Raw genomic sequence first — 23,243 nt, 5'->3', positions numbered from 1 at the left:
TGATTAAAACCCTTCTGTGTGCGTGGTTGATATGAGCAGTGGCTCAAACTGATAAAATTCACTTTGTGTTATTGAACTGATGTGTAATCTGCTTGTTTAAACAAAATAGCTGGTTGCTTTTCCCCTATTCCATTAATATATGTGCGTGATATTTGTGAGTTTTGGGCATAGAAGTTGGATGCTGACATGATGAATATCACCCACTGGTTTCTTGACTCCCATTTTAAAGCCGGGAGTTCAGTATTTTTGACATCACCGTCAAGGTATTTTGAAACGTCAGTGAGGTAACTGTGAAACTGAGAACACTGAGTGCTAATAGATTAGCAAACTGTTAATCACAAGCTAACTCTAGCCTAAATTGTACCCTCATTTACTGTGTATTTTGCTCTAAATGGGAGGATAATTAACATAATTGTTATTATTATGCTGTAAAAAATAAATAGATACATATAATGGGGAGCATGGTGGTGTAGCGATTAGCACTTTTCACATCAACAAGGTCTTAGGTATGAAGTAATCAGTCTGCTGAGGACTTTCTGTATGGGCAAACTGAACATGCATGTTCTCCTGCACAGTGTAAAGACATGTTTTTTAGGTTACTCAGTGATTGTAAATTAGTGTGAATGTGAGTTATATCTGTTAGGTCTATAATAGATAGGTGATCTGTACACTCTGTACCCTGCCTCTCACCTGATAGCTTGCATAGGCTCCAACCCACCCTGCAACCTAGAGTTGGATAAGCAGAAGAAACAGGATAAAAATAGCAACTGAAACTCACCAGGAAAGTATTTACTGCGCTATCAAGTCAGGTGAGAAGTTGGGTTATTTTCTCCTAGGCTGTGTTCACACCAGAATGAATAAGAATCTGGTCTTTGTCTGAGGTTATGCTTTCACACAAGCAGAACACAGTTTGTCACGCTGATGCTTGGTTTAGGTGAGGATGGTTTCTGAGTAGACTGTGCAGGAGGCGGGTGAGCCACTGAGTAGCTGTGAATTCAACCGGTTATTACCTGAGATATGCAAATCAGCATGTTTGGAAAAAGGTATAAAGCACCTATAATGCTGCTTTCCATTTACCTCAGAAGTCGGATGACTGAGGTGGAAGTGATGTCACTCCTGAGTTGCTTGTGTTTCAGTAGTGAAGTCAGAAAAACAAGGAATAACAGCATTTGCTTTGCTCTTTAGCAAGATAGAGTCAGTCATGCATCATTATCATATTAGTGCAAAGCGTATTGTTTGTTTGTTTGTTTGTTTGTTTTTTTAGCACTTAAAACCACCATTGCCACACGTTCGTGGATAGACCCTGACTTACTTAGCTGGTTACATGTCTTATGGTTTTACTGCTTTTTACATGCCCTGAAGCAATCTTGGATTGTCTTAGGGTTGGTGGGGCTGCTCTGACTGTCTGATTTTGGAAGTCTGGCTTGAGGGGGCGTTCCAGTTAAAAATTCTGTCCTCCAGTGAAATGCACCATAAGTTCCTTCTTTTTTTCCATCTTTTTAAAATTTTCAGATTTCCCATTTAACGCGGGAATCTGATAACGGTCAACTTTTCATGATTACCTGACTTTTTTTTTTTACATTAACCAATCAAGAGAATAATTGCTGATATTGTATTATACAGTGATGTGTACAGTGACAAATTTCTCCCATTAATACACTTAGATACATCCAGTACGTGTATTAATGAACTGAACTGAACACTTCTCTGTCTCTCTTGCTTCATTGTGCAAGAGTCACCTTGGCACAGATTTAGCCGCGCCCTTCTGGGTGACGGCAGCGACTTTCGCCTTCACCCTCCTTCGCTCCTCCCTCAACAGCACACCATACTGCATCTCTCCAGTAACCGAAAACTACTACTAACATAAGGATTGCTTTGATTTACAAAGTGAACCTAAGGCAGCCAAGCGCACACACAAGCTGCATGACCTTACCGCTACCCTCAGCTGAAGTTAATACTGCAGCACCGTGCAGGAGCCTCAGTCACAGTGTCATTGTCCTGACATACAGTGTCATCCCTGCGGTGAGGACATATGCTGCTATTGCGATGTAATCTATCTAGCAGTGATCTAAAGGATGAATAATCTCTATCTAATCTGTACCCATGGGTTTACATCAGCCCATCATACTGGGTGAGATCTCATCGCCTGATTAGACAGAGAGCATCGAAGCGAGATTTTATGCCTGTGCGTGTATGTGTGTGTTGAAGCCTTTAAACCACTGCGGAGATCATTATTGCATCACAGGTCATGTTTTATTGCCTTGCAGTGGGTTTTATGACAATTAAAAGACAGGCAGACCAGGGTTAGATCTATAAAACTGTGTGTATATTGATGTATTTGAACATTAGTGTTTCTAAAAAAATAAAATATTCTTGTATTTGGCTGTGAGCTGGCCTTATGGGACACTACTCTTCATTTATCTGTGAAGCTTAAAGAGGGTGAATAAATTTAACCACTCTCATGTTATCTCAACAAATCTTCCCCCGTGTCTCTGTGGAAAGGCTTTGACCCTCCTGCCACCCCACCTCCGTGTTAGAACATGCTGGATGCCCTTGACCCACCCCGTTTCTCGCACCTTCTCCCTCACAACATTTTCTTTACTATTTGTTTCGTGGTGTTAGCGGCTACAAATCATGTGTCCATCAAATCAGGCCTGAAGCACAATAATCATCTAATGGCAGAAATCCCAGACCCTGATTGCCACTTTAATCAGTCATACCTTGGCTTAAAGCCTTACTGACCTCTGTATTTCATTCAAATCTGGTTCTAAATTTGTGAGCTTTCCTGTTAACAGACACAGATGGACACCCGGTTTTGTTTCATTGTTGTTCCATGCTGATGATATTTGGGCTTCAGCTGGATGGAAGCCATATGGGAACCAAGTTAGTCAATAATTGTGTTTTATGTGGTCTTTTGATTGAATTAAATGGATCGTATTGATTTATATGAAACGTAAGGCATTTGCATTTTTAAGCCAATGATGATCGCTGTTCTTTTCTGATTTTGTTTTGTTGGACACAAAATTACACAAACAATTAAGGACAAATGTTAAAAAAAATGTGACATATATGGTTTAGATTGATGTGTGAGCTGTGTGATGCTCCGGTCCTTTTCGTTGTTTAAAGTTTGACCAGAAAAAACACCAAACTCTGGCTGGTCTCAGCAATTCTAGGAAAATCTGTCAATGTGATGGTCTGTGGTCTTACAGTCTATCTGTTGGTGGCACTGGCTGTCAGTGCCCAGTCAGCACTGGTCTGTGATTCCTGAAAGCCGCTCTATATCCTGGCCTGGAGGTCGGGTGATGTGGCATTACTGACCCCCTGGTGCACTGGGACATGGGGGCCAAAATCAATAGTCGTATCATATCGCTTCAGACTGTAACAAGCTGACTGATTACCTCATCGGCTGCCAGTGAAGATAGTGGAAAAGAGGAAAAAATGGTGCAATCAAAGGATTAGGAAAATTACAAATAAAACACCCCAGCAAAGTAGCATTTTTTGGTGGGGGTGGAGATAAAATCCTCCCATGTGCATGTACTGCAAACCACAAGAAAAATGCTATAGTTAATATTATTGGACACCAGAGGGTGGTAGTACTAATGGAACTACATTTACACTTTGAAGTTATGATAAGGTATTTACACACAAGTGTATTCGGAGGAAGCAGTGTTGATATTATGGGCAAACACATATTCTTTATCTGCTTATAGATACGTTTTCTTTCTCTTTTTCATTTCATTTTTTAGCCTTAATGAGGATTTTTCCATTTCTCTTCCAAAGATTGGAACCACATTTAGTTTTAGGAAACTTGTGCAAAACTCCAGCTGTAAGAGCCGCAATACAATATGACAGTTTAATTTAAAATTTGTACAAATTTCATGATTCTTTTTTAGCTCTTGCACAAGGAAAAGCGTGATGTATAAAGATAAATATTTGTGTATTTGCAGAAAAAACATCTACTGTCATACATGTGAGACTTAAGTTACTATGCAAGCAGCTCAAAAGTGGCTTGTTTAAAGACAGAAGAAGAAAGGAAGAGATCAAGGATTGTAGATTTTATTGATCAAAAAGTGCATTTTCAGCTTCATGTTTGGACTGTGGTCACTGTGAGGTCATCACATTTGCTATTTCTGACTGTGTTTTTGTTTTCATATGCTAACCATTTTAGATAAATTCAAATCCACACTGTAGAGTTTAGATGTTTGGTCCTTACTGTTTCAGTTCACTCGTACCTGACGGACACAACTGGTCAGATTAGTTCATCTTAACTCTTTGTTTTTCCTCAGGTCACGGTCCACCTGAAGAGAATCCCAGAAAGAAGCAAAGTCCTGGGATGAAAGCACTCTGCCATTTTCCTTTCTCCCCCAGACCACCAGGAGGAGGACGCTGGGTGACACACTGAGGTAAAGAACCACGCTAAAAAACAAAAAATAAAACACCCTCTGCAGACAAAACCCTTCTCTGATAACGCTGACCTTCAGTATTTGCTGACTCAAGCATCCCCCACTCCTCCTACTACCCACTCTTGTTCTGTCTTGCCCTCCCTTTTGTGTTCTTTCTCCCTTCTGTTTTTTTTTTTTCTTCTTTCTTTTCATGGGAGCCGTCAATGCTGATCAGTGGACTGACAAGGTGTGGGCTCATATTAGAGTGTCCTCATTTTGTCACACAGATGCAAGCACATTTATGGAAATAGGGGTCTTGGCCTCTTTGATGCTTCTGTTTAGGGACTAGATTTGGAGAAGGATAGCAGTTGGAGAATGTGACACAGGGGTTAGAGGGAGTAGAAGAAGAGATGAGGGGGTCAAGAGGTTAGAAATTTGCGGCTGAGCTCATGTTGTTCCATACTGTAGTCGAGTGCCTCACATAAGGCACCGAAGGTGCTGCTAATCAAATTGTCTCGTCCAGAAAACACAATTTTCTTCGACTTCACTTTTTTTTTTTTACACACCTAATATAGCTAATGCAGAGAATATTATGCACTTTTTTTGTGTCTGTTGTTCTTCAAAAGCAGTCACACAACACTCAATCTTGACATTAAGCCCTTATCATTTCTATCAGCTAAAGAACAGTAAACGGCAGCACTTGTAAGATATTTGGGGTGATAATACTATGTTGTCAAGGCAGCAGCAGCTGTCTTCCTCTCTTCTTTCCACTGTATCCATTACAGATCTGCTATCTCTGCTGCATTTTTGTCCTCCAGTCCTCCCTGTCTCAGCCCAGCTGTCTCCTTCCTTCATTATCTGTCCCAAAACACAACTCACCACCTGTGTTAGAAGGTCGTTTTCAGAATACAAAGTCCTACTTAATATTTCATTTTTTGGTTGATACCTGTTTAGTAAATGCTAACGCTTCACTGAACTGTCTTTGGCTGGGTAAAATGAGATTTAATGTGATAAACCAAAGCATACTTTGTCCTCATCTCTATAGAGTTTCAGCATCTTTAGAAATGTTTTCTGGGTTTTAAGGTACAAGTTCACAGTAAAATTGGCCAGAGTGTATTCAAGTAATCCCTGTGGTCCAAAAGCTCTGGTTTCAGACTGCTCTAAACACTTAGTTTCAAACATTTTTTCTACTCTTGGACCTGTATGATGTCACTGACAGCAGATATCCCAGGCACTCAGCTGCTCCTCCCAAGTGCTGTTCAAAGTTTCCGTTTGAGAAGGGCAGCCAATTAGAAGAAAGGAAAGAAAGTCAAACTGCTTGTTTCAGAAAGTGGATGAACTCAGGGGCTGCAAAAAGTATATTGTGTATCATTTTGAACTGTGAAAACTACATTAGTAGAGTTCAACAATGAAATATGGAGTTGAAAATGAGCATAATATGTCCACTTAAATGATTTATATTAGTTTTAGATACAAAGTCTCTCACTTTTCTTTAATACGTCACAAGTCCTGTTTTTCACTGACTCAAACTGAGCTGATGCACTGGTTTTGTGGATTGTTATTACCTATTCAAAGGCTGAAATAGAAACTCTTGCTGACTCACACATACTCGCTCAGTGTCACACACATATAAAAGACTCAAAAGCTTTCTGGTGTTGTATTTTAAGCCCAGAGAGGTGGGCTGTGTTAGTGGTAGCAAAGTGCCAAGTCAGGGAGCAAAAGTGAACTCTTTCTTTTTTTTTTTTCCTCTCTCACTTTACCACCGTGGGACTCAGAGGGAGGAATGGGGGAGTTCCAGTAAGGAGAGAGAAAGTGATGACACACACACACACACACACCATTATTCAGTCCTCTTATTGGTTTTCCACCACGGCAGCACACAACAACCAACCAAGAGTGCTAAGTGCTGCATGCCACACAAGAGCCAAGTGTGTGATCTGAAAGTAAATTAGGGCTGAAACAGTCAGTGACTTAATTATTGATTAAATGATGAATTTATTTGTAAAAAAAAAAAAAAAAAAAATACTCAACAATTGAGCTGTCCTGATCAATTAATTGCCTGTACCCACTTAACAGCTGTATGAGGCTGGACTTAGCAATAGTGATGCTAACAATGATAGTGCTTTGATAACATTAGCACTTTAGCTTAATATCATAAAACTTGAAGTAAATTTATGAGGAAATGAGAGACTTACATCTCTGATTCTACAGTTGGTATGTTAAAGGTAATGACAGTAGTACTGGCTCGGAAGGGTTGCCAGGTTTGCAAAGTTGCATCTGAACAAACCACAAGATTTCTGGAACAACCTTGAAACCAAAGTAGATGTTTGGCCATAATACCCGCCGCCATGTCTGGAGAAAACCAAACACAGTATATCAGCTCAAAGACCTTCTATCAGCTGTCAGTGTAGTAGTGAAGGGGTGATGAACTGGGCTTGTTTTGCAGCCACTGAACCTGGGCATCTTCCTAATACCTGGTGAACAATATCCACACTCACTTTCATGTGCACTGGAGAACATGAGGTGCACGCTGCCAGAAAGATGTTATATAATATACTGAGATAAATGACTCGCCCTCTTTCTTCCTCTGTAGCGACTGCTGCTCTTCATGTGGTGGATGATGTTTGTTAATTGGGTGTAACTAGGCCTAGTATTTAGCCAAAGGGGATAGGTGCTGCAAACTGTGTTGAAAGGGGTATTCCCCCGATGCCTGGGGCCATTGTGCTCGAACACAAATCCACTAAACACAAAAAGTGGATAAGATTTCCCAAAATGTCATATCCGATGCAGCACTGCGCTGATGCAGAGAGTAAATGTGAAAGAGGAGGGGGATGATTCTAAGGCTAAAAAGAGAAGGGGGAGGAGAAAAAGGGAGTCAGAAGAGAGTAGTGTGTGTGCTAAAAGAGGGAAACTAGAGGCAGACAAAAGTGGGAGAGGGGAGGGAGGAATGAGGAGGAGGAGGAGGCGGTGGGGGAGGCGGTACTAAGGCAGACAGCAGGGAAGGAAAGCTGAGAAGAGAAACAGTGGAGTGAAGTGAGAAGACCAAGAAGGAGGTGGTGAGGGGACAGGAAAATAAAAGGGCTTCCATTTGAAAGTCCTTGTGTCAGGATATGAAGTCTGGGAGCGGCGCAGAGGCAACGGCAGGAAGCTGGAATGCTGTAGGGGAGAGATAGTCGACAGAAGAAGGAAGGGGAGACGCGGAGAATCTGAGCCATCAGAGCACCGGACTGATTTTTTTTTTTAAACTTTTTTTTCCAAGAGAGACAAGTGAAGGCAGCGATGCAGGGCTCTCACTGGAGTGAGTATGGAGGGAAGGAGAGAGTGTGTGTGCTCTTACATGTGTCTGTATGAGAAACGTCAGTGCATATGCCTCAGATTCTCCAAACTCAGGCTCTCCTCACCCTGCTTTCCATTGCCGTTTGGCTTCGTTTAAATTTATGCAAATTTGCCTGAGAATAAACTTTGTATTCATGAGCACCTTGACTCTCTGTGTGAAGCCCCTTATGAGGGTGAGTTACATTTAACGAAAGGCGCAAGGGAGATGGACAGCGAGGCGCGTGCAACAAGGATTTTGCAACTAGAATGGAAACTAGTTTAGTAAAGAAAAAATGCTGGTGACTTCTAAAAACTGAGTAATGAATAGTTAAATGATGATTCACAAACTTCAGTCAGCTGACAGACTCAGAAGCTTGAAGTTACTGCTCTTAAGTTGTCACTTTTGTGGCTGGTCTAAATGACCCTGAAGAGTTTTTGTGCAGGGACAAACAAAACTGGTTGCCTGGATTTGTTGAGGTGGGATGATGAGGGTTTTTTGTGGTGTCTGAGCCCAGGTTTTCTAATCCTGACCCTGGCTAATCTACTCATTACACACTGTTGGGGGTATTGATTTGAAATTTCAGCCTTAAGAAAAGCTGCCCCCCTTTTTGGACAGTTGGCCTGGAGGAAGAAGGAGAAGGAGGAGGAGGAGGAGGAGGGTGTTATTCAATCTGTCTTAACACACACTCACAGTGAAGATAAGAAAAGCATGAGGCAGCATGTACACTTGCACCAAAGCAGACAATTAGGCCACATCTCAAAAGTGTGACCTGCAAAAAAACATGTTTTCATCCAGAAGACTCAAAGGGAATCTTTGTGTTTCTTTTGATGACAAAGCACTGGGGGTAGAGCCCGCTGCTATTCCTCTCATGTCTTCCCTATGTGTGTAATTACAAGACTCCTCGTGTGCCTCGGGCCACATATTGTAGTTTCTCATCAAGTTTGTTTTGGCCCGAGAATGGTGCGTCAGCAGATATGTTTATAGACAGCTCGCAGTGCTGTCCATTCACTCAACTCTTTGTAGTATCTGTGTTTGATTGTATCATGTTAAGGCTTCATTTGAGGGCTTGCTAGGAGAAGACTGTAATTACCCAGAATGGGATTTGGCAGAGTTCGCAGGAGTGACGTTTTACTCTATAAATGCACAAACGCTGACGTGACGTTAACGGTAAGGTGAAGGGGAGTGAGAATGGGGGCAGAGATGGAAAAGAAGGGTTACCTCATCTTCTCTGGACAAAATAAATGAGGTAACGTGTCACATGTTGCAGCCGTGTTGACTAATGCTTCCTGTGTGCTGTGGGTGTGTATGCACAGTACTAAAAGGTAGTTAAGCAGCTTCAAAAAAAAGGTATTGAGACCTTTTGTGGCTCTCTTTGTCTTTTGAAAGTCTTTTACCTTTTATCCTCTCTCTGTTTAGGCTGAGCTTAGGTGGGCTGGATTCATTTAAGATCACGTTCCAGTTTGTTAAAGTCACGTTCTCACACAGAATGCCAGCAAAAACTTTAGATCATTTGTCATTTGCCCTAAAGAAAGGATAGCCATAGCCACCATGATGTCACCCAACTGCTTCACAGTCACCATCTTCGTATTTTGAAATTGGATGTGATGAGAAGACAGTGGATCTACCTGAAAAACCGAGGGACACTCATGATAGATGCTAGTCAGTCAAACTGTAAAAGATACCCTGCTTTATCCTTCTTTGTGACTCCAATCAAACCAAATTCACAAAATAAATCTCACATTGTATTAAGTAAGACTTAAAAATAGTGATTGAGGCCATCATTAAACTGTGTTACTGAGGTCACAGTCAAGAGTGCCAAAAGGGTCGTTTTCTCCATGACTTCTATACCAGCGGTGCCCAACCCCTGGGCCACGTACGTCGCGACTTGTTTGGTACCAGGTCACGAGAGTTGAGGCTCGGGTGTGAAATTTATGGCTTTCAGGGTTTTTATCGTTCCCTGGGTCTTTTCCCGTGTTGTAGTTGTAGAAATATTTACACGTTACCATAGCGACCAGAGAGCATTAAGGGCCAGAGAGGAGGATGTTGCTCTCGATGTTGTTGGCGGATTTCAGGAGGACGCTGCTAATAAAGTTACACAATTACACAGTGAATTCGCATTTATTATTATATTTACAAAATACCACAGTTTTTGTCTTGGTTGTATCATTTTATTTTGTTGTATTTATCCGCGACATATTGTCTGACATTAAACCAGTCCGTGGCGCAAAAAAGGTTGGGGACCATGGGTCTATACAACTAGACTTCATTCCAAATTCAGTGTAGTCGCCCCCTGCTGGTCGATAAGAACGAATAGCTTTTTAATGCTCGCTGCAGTTTCTTTACTCATCAGACGTGCCTATGCTGTAGGTATGTCATAATTTCAAACAGTTTCTGAAAGACTATACCATAACCTGACACCTCTCTATAAATGTGCACGTGGCCATTGATGCACCCACACAGGGATAAATGCTAGGAACAATCAACATCTGAGAGGTACATGACCGGCCGAAATAACACCAAAGCCCCGTGTGCGAGAGGGTTAATATAAATAAAGGGTTCCTACAACAGCATTAGCCAGTTTGACTTCAGCTGTCACACCAAAGGAAATAAATGAGCTTGTTTCTGTTTACTTGGTGGAGGATATGCTATCAGTATCAACTTGCTGTGCAAGCATTTAAAGGTAAATGTATGGTAGGCTGCACATAACCTCTGAATATAACCAACATGTGCAACAATGACTTTTTAATGGCAGTAGCCTTAAAAAAAACAAGATAAACTTAAGAAAAAAATGTTATTCAAAACTATTCAGTCTTTCACAGATAAAGGTTTTTATTGCTTTTCATACTGGTTTTTGACAGCACTCGCCCATGCAAAGAAACAAACTGTAGTGATTTACAATCTATGTGCTAATCATGCACTAACATGACTTACTGAGAACGGCAAATGTTCCAAAGTCAATAAAACAACAGCAGAATGCTTTTAAAATGCTGAACTGTCATTGTTCTTGTCTCATATTAGTTTAGGAACTTGTGTTTTTGGTTACAGTGGTGTTACATCTTAGGCTTCCTAACCTTAAGAGGTTACATTGTCATGGTTCAGGTGATGATGAGTGCATCGTACCTGGAGAAAAATCTGTTATTTATATACCTTAGAATTACAGCTCTTTCCCATGTGTCATTTATTACTTTTTCATCTCCAGCAGAGCAACAAAATGCTGTTTTTGTTAAAGCAATAGGACAAATTACGTGTTGAAATACATGTACCCATTCAGCAGCGGTAGTCTCTTTGGTGTGGGGGCACCAAGTTCATCAAAAAGACCGAATTATAAGGATGGATTCAGATTCCATAAAATTTTACTAGCCCCTTTCACACTTTCTGTGCTCGGCTCCATTCTTTTGCAATGATCCCATTTAGCTACATCTCATGCCAGGTGTTTATGTAAAGCCTCTAGTTGAAGAGCAGGGTGGACGAATTCAGAAAGAGACAGACAGATATGCAGGAAGACAGAGAGACGGCAAGAGATTCGAAGTCGGCCTGGCTTGTGCTCAGTTTGCTGAATGAGTATTTTCCAAGCCAGCCTGTCCCCACTCTGTCTTTCTCGAGTTTGCAGCGGCACGGACAGTATGTCTGAATACGTCTGCACATGTGCTCCTTCGCCATGTCAGATATTTTCCCACATGAGTGGAGTTGAATTTATGCAGTGAGGCTGGCACAGTTAAAGTGAGGCGTTGTTGCTTATGTAATAGCTGCTGTGGAACTCATTTGCCTGGCTGTATTTAGTAGCACTCTGTGTTTTTTGTGTATGCGTGTGGGCGGCATTGTCTTTGTTATCTTCTGCTTCAGCTATGATTGCTGATTTCACTCTCGAGCTGTGACACTTTCTGAGAAACATAAGAAAAATTTGAGACTTTTCAGATATCGAGTCCTACTTTTCCTCATTGAAGGATGCCAGTAAAGAGAAAGTCATATCGCTCGCTACCCCGTCTTTGTTCTGCGTCGCATTATAGGTCACATTGTGTGCCAAAGTGTGGTTGCTTTCAGTGTAAGATAACAGGCCTTTTCTCTCTGCTTTCTACCCTCTTGTTAAACTGAAACAATGGCCCTCCACTGTCGTACAGCCAAAGCAGCAGGGGGGGAAGGAAGGGAAGTTTAGGAGGGAAAACTTGCTCTTCTCACCACTGTTGGGACAATGAGGCTTCAAACAGAGCTTGGATTAGCCATGTTGTTAAAGACCAGATGACATGCTTTTCCACTGATAAGATTTCATAAATTAAGTGAAATAGTTTAGTTTGAACTGGTCATTGATCCTGACAAACAGTAGTCCACTGGCCAGACTAATCCATGTGTCTCTACCACCGGCATTCTTGGTATTTCCAGTGTCTGTGGGTCTGACCGCTGACCACTGCTGGATAACTTTCAGTGGCTGGAAAACCTCCTGGAAAATCCAACATTTGGAGCAGACCAGGAATGTCAGCCATCTTCCCCTTTTTACACATACTGCTACCTCAGTTTCCTCCAGCGTCAGCTGACTGAAACACTGTTAAAGGCTGGGTATTGAGTTCTCTGTCATTTCTAATACAAATTTAAATATGTCAGACCTAAAATTTAATGCCATGTTAAATTCATATTCATACTCATGCTGCTATTTCTGTCAGCATGTGATATCATCAATGAGTGCTGATGACCTGGCTCCACTGGCAGGCATGCATGCCCATGACATAACATTACCTCCGCCGTGTTCGACGGATAACGTGGTATGCATTATCTGTCATGAGCTGTTTGATTCCTTATCCATGCTTTTTCTTTTTTTTAAACTATCTATCCTTTATCTTTCATCTTGGTCTCACCTTTCCAAAGAATTTTTTTTGGATCAGAACAGGGTTTTTTTTTTGTTTTTGTTTTTTTAATGTTTTCTGGCAAAGTCTAACTAGTGCTTTGCTCCTTACTGTAAGCTCCCTGTGTTTTCATTCATGAGGGCATCTCTTGATTATGGACTACCTCCCAGAGAGTGGTTTTGACTTGGTTAGATTTAGTTTTTCTGAACCATGGAAATAAATCTGCAATCATGCACATTAGTTGTCTCCTTTGGTTTTTCAGACCTGTTAGTCTTTTTCACCGGGCCAGTTCATTCGATTGCTGACTTGATCACTTTTGAACTTTTTGCTGTCTCTCTGAGGCTTATTTTAGTTTTAAGCCTAATAAAGGACTGTTAACTTTCATTGACATCTCTGAGCCTAATTGAGACTTCCAGTGAACAGCTACCAAATGCAAGTTAGGCACTTGCAATCCACTCTAGATCTTTTATGCCTTTTACCCTCTTCTTACAGTGGAATAATGAAGGAACAGCTCTCACTTGGCAGTGAATCTGCTTGTCAGTCAATTGTCCAGTTACTTTTGAGCCCAAATGGCGAACTATGTATCAAAATGTCTGTAATTCCTAAACAGTTAAGTCGTTACTTTTGTAAAACTCTCTTCACATCATGTATATCATTGTATGATAAAAAAAATCCACTGTGTTGGTGTAACAGTGGTACACCACCACAGCCATAAACCCATCAAGGTTGAAGTGTATAAAAGGAGTAGCTGAGTAAACAAAACATGTGCATATACACACTAAAACTAGACTAGACTTGGTAATGGTAATGTAACTATTCTTCTAACTGCTCATCCATGTTGTTTGCAGCTGTCCACGTGTGCATCTGTAAGTAAGTATAATCCATTTATTAGTGACATACTGGCTGTGGAAGCTTGGTGTGTGTGTGACCACATGTATTGTCTGGTGCATCTTGACAAAACGTATGACAAGATTCAGTTCTTAAGTCAGCTGTGGGTGTTTGTGGGGAACGTAACAGGCAGTGTGTTCCAAACTGAACTTAGAAATAATCTTCCCAAGGTCTATTCGTGGCTATATGTCAACTTAAATGTCTTTCCATTTCCCATTTTCAGTAGTTTCAACCCCCACAAGAATTTTATGATTTGCCCCTGCAGCTATATGTATGTGTGCGCGTCCCTGTGCGTGATAGGACAACAAGAGAATCTGGGCTTCGGTAAGCCCGCTCTCAAGTTCAAATTGAGGCCAGATGCTTTGAGATGCTAAAGAACCAAACCTGTCTGCTGTCAAACTGTCACAAATGCACAAAACACACTCCTTCACTCACCTATTCACCTATTCTATCACTCTTTCCCTTCCTTTCTTTTTTTCCTCACGCTTCCTGACTCTATCTCATTTCGCCATGCACATGAAAAATGTGGGCCTCAAATGCCATGGCAACGCTTCCAAACAGAGGGAGAGGCTAAGGTCTGCAACAGCAACAAGTTGGTTGTAAAAGCACAAAAGGAAAAAAATGGAGCAAAGGAGAACCTGTTGCCAGTTACTCCTGCACAGACTTGCACTTTGCTAGAAAACGTATTTCTCCAGTTTTTTGTTTGTTTGGGGTTTTTTTGACAAAGAAAATGAAAAAATGAAGTCAGAGCTCAACACGAAAAAAGTTAGTGTCAAACAAAGAGGACAATATCGCTCCTGAGTGAAGAGAGATTTGGCTCTAGGGTGATGAGTTAATGAGGACTAAGAAAGTATGCATGCATTCAGCAAAACACACACACTGAGACTGTAAAGCCTAGCCATGTGGGGGTAGGTGACAGTGAGCGCCCACTCAGACAGACAGTCATTGTGCAGGAATGATGGAATAATATAACCTCAGGTCTTCTGGCAAAACTTTAAAAGACGTGTCTCATTTTACAGTGGTGTCGGCTTACTTCATTATAATACCATTTCTTGCCCGTTTGAAGTTTTATTGCGGCGTTTCAGCGAGTAGATGCGTGACAAATAAAGAGGTAAGCAGATTAGGGCTGAACTGATTGCCTTATTGTGTGCTTGTGTGTCGCTGCCTTGCCTGTACTTGTGGATCCTCTTTTGTTAGCAGCCATCGAGGATTATTGTGACTCACCTAGCCTGTTGATTTTCACTCTACCTCTGTCTCTCTCTCTGTTTCCATCCACTGCGATCACTTGTCTCAAGATTAATCAAGGCCACCCAGGATCTGTATACCAGAGTGGCATTTTTCTGCTGCGAGCATTCAATTTCATGTTATGCACTCTCTCTGCCCTGCTGGGGAAGTACTTGAGTGCCACTGATCAAAAATATACAGCTCAGCGGCCACCCCATCATAATGTGTGGTTCTTATTACCACTTGCATACTGATATTTTTGCAGCACCGACTCTGATCTGGTGATTTTTATTCTTTCCACTTGTTGCTCTGATCTATACACTGGCTTTACCTTTGGTTAGTCACACTGTGGTGCTGCAGTTAAAGAATGGGCAGTTGAAAATCTAGCTGCATAGACCAGCGAGCAGGGAGTGGTATGAAACGGTGAGGATGGAAAAGAAAGAGTGACAGGAGAGAGATGGAGCAACGGTGAAGCACAGGAAACAAAGAAATGAGAAAATCAGAGGGGAAACGGGTGAAATTGAGCAGAAATGCTAAAAAGGATGAAATGGGAGGAAGGAAGTTGAGGTCATCATTTATTCTCATGAATGCAACATCTGAGGAACACCTTGAAATAATTTCTTTAAAATGTTAGCACAAACACCTACTTGGACTTAAATATGTACTAATTATAACTTAGTTGTCAAAGGTAGGATAGGGATGTCAAAATCATACACCCCACTTTAGCCTGGGCCGAACTAGTAAAACTGCCTTTTGTGTCAGTGTAAAGAAGCTAACTACACATTTAATTCCTGAGATATCTTAATATATGAAAAACAAGCGCAGTTTCCACAGTACATCTCAGTTTTTCTACATGATAAAGAAACGCTGCTGTGGGAAATCGAAGACATCTGTCAGCACAGTTCTTTGGACTTTAATCTTTACTGTAACACAACTATATAAAAAGCAGACATTTCTAGAGTTCATAGCAATACTCACTATCTTCTGTAATCTATTTGTTTATCTATTAATTAATTACTTTAGCTTACATGAAAGGCCACAGGGGAGGATCTTATCAGTAGGGAAAGCTGTAAAACTTGTTACAAATCCAAAATTTGTGCCTAATTAAATTTTTCTGTAAAGCCATCCACTGAGCTGCATTTGAGTCTTTGCTGGGCCCATTTTGGCCCCTGGGCCTTATGTTTTTTATATTTCCTCAAATTTCAAAACGTGCCTATTCTTGAATTTTCTTTTTGTGGCTCCATACTGTAGTGGTTTACACATTTTCCTGGAAAGCGCTAGGGTTAGGGTTGCTAGTTCATAGGGGACACAAATCCACCTTTGAGGTAGCATCAGGAAGGGTATCAGTGTAAAATGCTGCCAAATCAAACATGCAAACTCCTTGTGAAAAAGGGAGGAGACATAAGTACCTTTGGTAACAATGTGAAATACATAAATATTCACTTGCAACACATTCTTATATGATTAAACACAGCGATGTTTACAATCCATGCAGCATTATCACCACAGGTGGAAAAGTCTGCAGCATCATTAAAGGGGCAAACTTTGCTGGCTGGGTGGCCAAGTCACACTAACAGGTGTTTTGAGGGTGTTCCACTTGCCTCGGAGGTCAGAGCTAGGAGTGACGTTGCTCATGAGTTGAGCTTGTTCCAGTAGTAAATTTGGAAAAGCAAGGAAAAATGGTTTTGCTCCTTAATGAGGTGGAACAATGCACTTTAAACACCGCTGCAGCAGGTTTATGCATAAAGCCTGGTCAATGCTCTGTGTATGGCTTATTTAGCCAGCTTTAACTCACAACAGTGGAAGTGGAAACAGTAGAAGTTTTTATTTCTGTTTATGTGCGATGCCACCATCTTGGATTGTGAAGTCAGGGTTGGTGGGGCTCCTCCAACTTTCTGAGGAGGCATTTCAGCTGAAAATGCAGACTGAGAACTCAGAAATTCTGACTTCCACTTTCAAATGAAATGCACATTTTTATCCTCATGCCTGAGACGTCTGCTGAGTGAAGATTTGGGGCCAAAAATAATGTGTTATTTTCAGTTTATTCATCAGAAACTGTTCAATAAATTACATTTTTCTGACATACAGATATCAGAAATGTAGAAGATATTTAGATATTTAGAAACAAGAAGATATTTGGTGGAGAATAGACCTGAGATAAAAGCAGAATGAATACTGGATGTGCTTTAATTGGTCTGATCTAATGCAGGTGTAAATAAACAGAAAGCACCCTGAAGTTTATGCATTTCCTTGTTCTACCTGCTCCAGTGTGAGCATTTGCTGTTTTGCTGTATTGAAATTGGTCTAAAACAGGGACTTTTGTGTCTTTTGTCAAAACATCTTCAAATTTTAAAGGATTAATTAAGCAAATTTAGCCCTGTGTGTCAGTAATGGATACGTTTATCATGATTACGGCATACGCTAGTTTTTTTACAATGTCATCGAGCTGCAAGTCCTGGATTACAAAGGAAAGCACTTTTTGCTAGTTACAATATTTGAGTTTAAACAGAATGCCACACTCTGCTGCTTGACCGCATGTACTCATAAACCCTCGGGTTTTACAGGACCGAAGATGCTTCAGCATGACTTGTTTTCACAGCCATAACACAGCTGTGGCCTGCCGTGCAGATTTCACTGCATGTCGGTGTCGTCTTCGGCTTGTTGGGTTGAAGGAAAATTCCTGCAAGCCGACATGAGTAACAGCATTTTTGCTCGGTCAGCAGGAGGTGGTTCAGCAAAGACAAGTTGTCTCGGTTCACATTTGATTTGAGACGTTAAGGTGCTCAGACCTCTGTGTCTCTGCACTGGCAAAATAATGATAAACAGGATTATGGATGCACGGTTCTCCCTGAAGCTCATTTCTGTTTGGCTCCTCTTTTTGGGCAACCTGATATTGGAAAATCCCCTAAAACCCCAGGCAACACTCACAGCTAGCCTTCCTTTGTGTGTTTACCCCTTATCCCCTTTCTTTTTCTTCCTTCGTGTTCTCACTTTTCTGAGTTTGTCCTGAGCCCAGCAGAGTCTCCGGAACAGCTCTGAGGTTGCGTGGGATTGCAAGGGGCGATCTACTGCTGCTCAATAATGGGGTTTCCTCTCCTGGGAAGGACTGGCATTATTAACAGACTTATCATAACGGGATTATTTCCCCGTCACAGAACTGACTTCTGGATCTTGTTAGAGAGCTACCTGGGAACTTCTTTCTTCTATCAGCCCTGCTCTTGTTCATCCTGGGCCAGTTGGTACCATGTGGATGCTAAACTCTCACATCCACTTGAAGTATTTCCAGTTCCTGTCAGAAGCAGTAATGCTGCCTTTAAGCGGTTCAGCATCATTTAATAGTTTTAGAGTGTCAGGATGTGGTGTAAAGTGCCCCTGGGTTGACCCCATCACAGCTAGCTGTAACACTATTGGAGTTTATTTTTGAACACTGAATCAAATGCCTCATGAAAGACTATCAGAATGATTTCAGGCACTTGAGATGTTTTCTATATTTAGTGGTGATGGCTGTTTTTTCTCTGCCTGTCTTGTGCTGCTGACAGCAGAGGAGGATGCGTGTAATGAGGAAGGTGGAGGAAGCAGTGAGGGTGGATGGAGCGGATTATGAAAATATTTTCACTTTCTCAGAAGAACCAAGGAGGAGAGGAGGCCTTCAATAACTTTTAAGAACCAACCAGTGAGCAACATCAGAGGGGGAAATTAGCTTTTGAGATTTGTTGCCCGAGTAGCCAGAACAAAGCCCTGCCCTCGGAGGTCACAGGGGTGGGAGGGGAGGGCAGAATCAGACCAGCCGCCCCCCACCCCATTCCTCAGGAGGAGGGGGTCACGGTTGACGGTCGCAGAGGCTTGTTAATTCTATTATCCCTGCCTGAGAGGTCCTTGTCAGGGCTGGGAGTGTAGAGGAGAAGGGTGGGGGTTAGTGGTGGCTGGATCAAAGGGGAAAGGAGGTTGTGTGAGGCGTGATTATTTTGGCATTGGAAATGATCACATACCACGCATATCTTTATCTCCTTGACTCACGAGTACTCACGAAGCCTGTCTCGTCTCTTTAACTCCCCGTCACTCTCCGCCATGTACTCACAGACGGTTTAGTCAGTATGGAGTGAACTGGCAGGAATCGAATCATCCTGCTTACTGATCACGAATGAATAGTTTGAACCGTTACATATGCTTTCCTCAAACTCCTATCCAGTGAGTTGTATTTTTTTCAGTGATAAAATCAAAGCAGGATACTGTAAACTTGATTGCTTGATCAGGATTCAATCATTAATAACAAATAAAATCCATTATGTCAACATACTTTCACGAACAATCAAAATATTTCAGCTTTTCTTACCCAACAGAGCTGCATGTGAAACAGCAAATGCCTAGTTAACCTCCCAGCTTCCAAGTACAAAGTCCATGTGATGTCCGATTGCACCAGTATTCAAATAGCACAGTTAATATCTGTTGCATTCACCACTAGCAAGCGGGTGTGATGTGTGAGTTGCTGCACGCTCTGCCCGTAAGGCTCTCTCATCTAAATCACACAGTATTTTCAATAATACAAACATGTCGGAGCTTGACTGTTTCCTGCTGTGTGTCATGTGTGAGGCAACCTCGAGCACACAAAATGAGGCCAACACTGAAGTGCCAAAAACCTCAGTTCCTCTAGTGACCCCTTGAAAATTTCATGCCACCATGATATAAACCTTTAATTTGTAGAGTCCCATCTTTTAGCCTTGAGATGAGCATTTTCACCATTGCCATCCTTTTGAAGCTAGATGTGACGAGAAAGGGGTGGAGGAGATAGTTTAGCTTTTCTTAATTCAGCTGTGTAGTCATTGCAGATGGTTAGCAGCTAAAAGACCGCTTTTCTTCCAAATTAAAATGAGTCGTTTGATGACCGACTTTTGTTGGAGAGTGAAATACTGAGTGTAAGAAAAAACCCACTCCAGTAGTGGTCTGTGATGGATGGAATCAATGTCACTCACCCATTTGGGCCAATCATCTAAAAATCCAATACCACTGGTCAATATCCGATATATTGGCCAGTATTTTCAATAAGATACATGAAAGAAACAGATTTCCCAAACAGTTTTCATATACAGTTATGTATATGTCTTTACTAAGACAAGATGATCATGCATTTTAAAAAGTAAGTTGTGTAACTCATTTACATGCTGCTTACTCTCCTCGGATCAGCTGGTTCTGGTGTTTGTTGTGTCCCAAACACCTTTTGACAACATGGAAAAGTTTCAGGGTAATCTCTGGCAGACAAACGATCCACCATCAACACTCTTAACATGGCTGATGCGTGTTTCTCCTGTGTCTTCTTTACTTGACTGTTACGAACGCTGATACCGATATACCGGCAAATGGCTACGATCGGCTGATTATATATGAACCCTGCTGGTATACTGCTCGAGCGGGTGTATGTAAGCTTAGCATAAAAAGTAAGGAAGTTTATGTTTGGTTGATAATTTCTTTGTTGTAACACTGCTTCTTGGCAATAAATCTTATACTATTGGAAAACCTGTTTACTTCCCCTTAAATGCTGCCACATTTGTACAGAAAAGCGAGCCAGTGTGGTTTTGTTCTCACTCTGCCATGAACAGCATGCCCGAGCCAATCCCACAAGTGTTCGATAGGGTTGACATCCATCCGCTCCACTCCCAAATTCTCGAGGTAGTCTCTGATAATACCAATACCATGAACGCCTTCAGTGAGACACTGTTCAAGAGTTTGCACTGTTGGCTCAATTTGTGAGATCTGAAACATGAGTTAACACACTTGCTTTAGAACAGCCAACCAAAACTGTTCTCATTCCTTTTTATTTTAATCCACAGCTGGTGTTTGTATTTATTGTATTTCCAAGAATATAGACTTCTCTTAGGGGGTGATTATTGTCACCATTTTTCAGAATGGACATGTACATAACCGTGTGCAGCCATGGCACAAAGGATTATTCCACTTGGCCAGACGGGTTTCAGATTGGCACAGCAGGCTAGGATGCGAGTCCCGTCTATGGCCCTCTGGGCAATACTGATAATGCTATCTGCAAATTGAAGACTTAATCTGCTTCCATTTATTGTGTTAATAATATCTATCCATGTTTCACTGCCTAAAAATAGTGCAGCAACCGACTGAAGCTAATATTCATTTCCTTCAAAGATGTTCTTTGATGGGTGTGAGCCTTGTCATCATAAAACGGTAAAGTGAATAAATTTCAAACCACTTTAGGAATAATACCCAGATGACTGCTCGCAGGTTCAGATGAGGACACGCAGGAATATCACAGAGCAGCTGGAGCTGGAGATGATTGTGACTCACCCCCCTCACCCTTTACTAAATCCATCCTCTTTTTTTTTTTCTCCTCCTGCCTCGTTAATGACACTGGCAATTAGCAGTAGATACAGTATGTTTAATGGGGGATGAGCCGTGACTGTGGAGGTCACGGGGGAGGGGGTTTGAAATATTTCAAACAGCTGTAAAGTGGGTGTAGTGAATCAGAAAAAATAAGTTTGCTTCATTGCTCATTGGGGCGATCGTGGCTCAAGAGTTGGGAGTTTGTCTTGTAATCGGAAGGTTGCCGGTTCTAGCCCTGGTTTGGACAATCTCGGTCGTTGTGTCCTTGGGCAAGACACTTCACCTGTTGCCTACTGGTGGTGGTCAGAGGGACCGGTGGCGCCAGTGTCCGGCAGCCTCGCCTCTGTCCATGCGCACCAGGGTGGCTGTGGCTACAATGTAGCTTGCCATGACCAGTGTGTGAATGGGTGGATGACTGGATGTGTAAAGCGCTTTGGGGTCCTTAGGGACTAGTAAAGCGCTATACAAATACAGGCCATTGATTCTTCAAGTCTCTGGAACTCTACTGTAAGAACGAAACACAATTTCTTCCAAAACATATGTCTGCATTTAAAGTTTTGTTAATAATGGCAACACATTGAAGAGAGTTCAGAGGTGATTTGTAATACGAGGATTTTTTTCATTAAGTTTTATCTCCTCCCACCCATGATGTGTGAGACAGCTGTGGACACAGGAGCCAAAGCTGCTACATGAGAAAGTGTTTCCTTCCAAAGCGTCTTACATGCTCCAAATTTTTACACCTGTCAAATCAGCTGAAATGCATGTCCACAGAATTTGATCTCTTGCAAGGCTTTAAAATAAAATAGATTGGTTTAGATTTGTTAAATTGATTGACTTACTTTATTATTAGTGGAGGGAAGCGTCAGTTCAGAGTTAAGCCCAACCCATCCGATACCCTTCTTTGCGTCCTTCTTGGCAAGTCTCATTTCAGTGTTTTACCTTCCACACGGCTACTGCTACTTTTGCTCTGCAGCTACAGCCCACGCTGATGTAGTTTGACTGATCCACCGCAGTGCATCTTTCTGCAGTGATCTTTTCTCGTGCCTAGTGTTGTGTTTTTGAATAAAATAAAAATACAACACTAGGATAAACACCATTGAATAAAAAACCTGTGTAATAGTTGCATCTGGAGTATAAATGTAACATTTTGTGTCTGTTTTCTCTCTTATCAGAGTGTGTGGTGCGTCTGACGCCGTCGGGCTACCATGGCTCTGGTTCAGGCACTACCCCTGACCGTGAGTGACCACCCGAATCCAGGCCTCGACATCCAGCAGTGCCGGCCGCTATCATCCCATTCCCCCTCAGGTCCCTGCTCTGGCCCCTGTGGGCACTGCAGCTCTGACACAGCCATGGGGTCAGTGAGTAGTCTCATATCAGGCCGGACGTACCAAGAGAGACACTGCAGGGCTGCCAGCGAATTCAACACCAAGCCACGCCGCTCCACGCCAGCTACCAGCTGCTTCCGGCTCCAGGATAATACCCTCCGCAGTGGGAGCTCCCTGGAGCAGCTGCTGGTTATCAGCAACAGAACAGAGCCTCAGGCGCAGGTTCTGCCTCCACCGCTTCCCACAAAGAAGCAGCCACGGCCTGGAAACTCTGCTGGGACAGGAGGGGGTGTAACGGTTGCTGGAACAGTAGGCGGTGTCGGTGGCAGCACTAATGGGAACTTTGGGTATGTGAGCAAGGAGGTGGTGGTTGGAGACTGGAACGACAACCTGGTGCTGACTGCTGCAAGCCCCTGCAGCGACTCAGAGGACCAAAAAGACAACAGGACTCTAAATGGGAACATTGGTGGACCTCCTCCCAAACTCATCCCAGTGTCTGGACAGCTGGAGAAGGTGAGGAGAAGTACAGGGATAATCTGGGAAGATGATGCTGATTTAATACTCTGATTTAATTTTGCTGATAATTAACAAGAGGATGCAAGAATAAAAATATTCTTGCCTCTGACATTTGCAATAAATACAATAATATTGACAAAAGTCTAAAACTAACACTGAAACTAATAAAAACTAAACTGAAACTAGCAAACCCAATCTTGTGACTAAAAGAAACTAAACAGAATTTTATAAAAAATCAAAACGAAATAAAAAATAAAAAAGTATAATAACTGTCCAAATCAATTGGCCATGCCTTTGAGTCCACGTCAATCTTCAGCTTCATCTGCTAAAGAAATCTATTAAATGTGGTTGAAAGATCTTAAACCGTGTATTAATCGTTTACCATACCGTACTGTTTCGCATATCTCACATC

General features: G+C 41.9%; 1 protein-coding gene across 1 annotated transcript in view; it reads left to right on the top strand.

The window, feature by feature from the left end:
• Positions 1 to 23,243, top strand: part of lzts2a (leucine zipper, putative tumor suppressor 2a) — a 44,958-nt gene that overhangs the window by 18,019 nt on the left and 3,696 nt on the right. The window contains exons 2-3 of the mRNA XM_040001055.1: positions 4,287 to 4,403; positions 22,163 to 22,828. Coding sequence (XP_039856989.1) covers positions 22,196 to 22,828 — 633 coding nt within the window. The 5' untranslated portion in view covers positions 4,287 to 4,403; positions 22,163 to 22,195. The remainder of the gene's footprint in view (positions 1 to 4,286; positions 4,404 to 22,162; positions 22,829 to 23,243) is intronic.

Source organism: Simochromis diagramma, unplaced genomic scaffold (assembly GCF_900408965.1).
Source record: "Simochromis diagramma unplaced genomic scaffold, fSimDia1.1 OVJJ01000421.1, whole genome shotgun sequence".
NCBI lineage: Eukaryota > Metazoa > Chordata > Actinopteri > Cichliformes > Cichlidae > Simochromis > Simochromis diagramma.
This window is presented reverse-complemented; position numbering and strand designations above follow the sequence as displayed.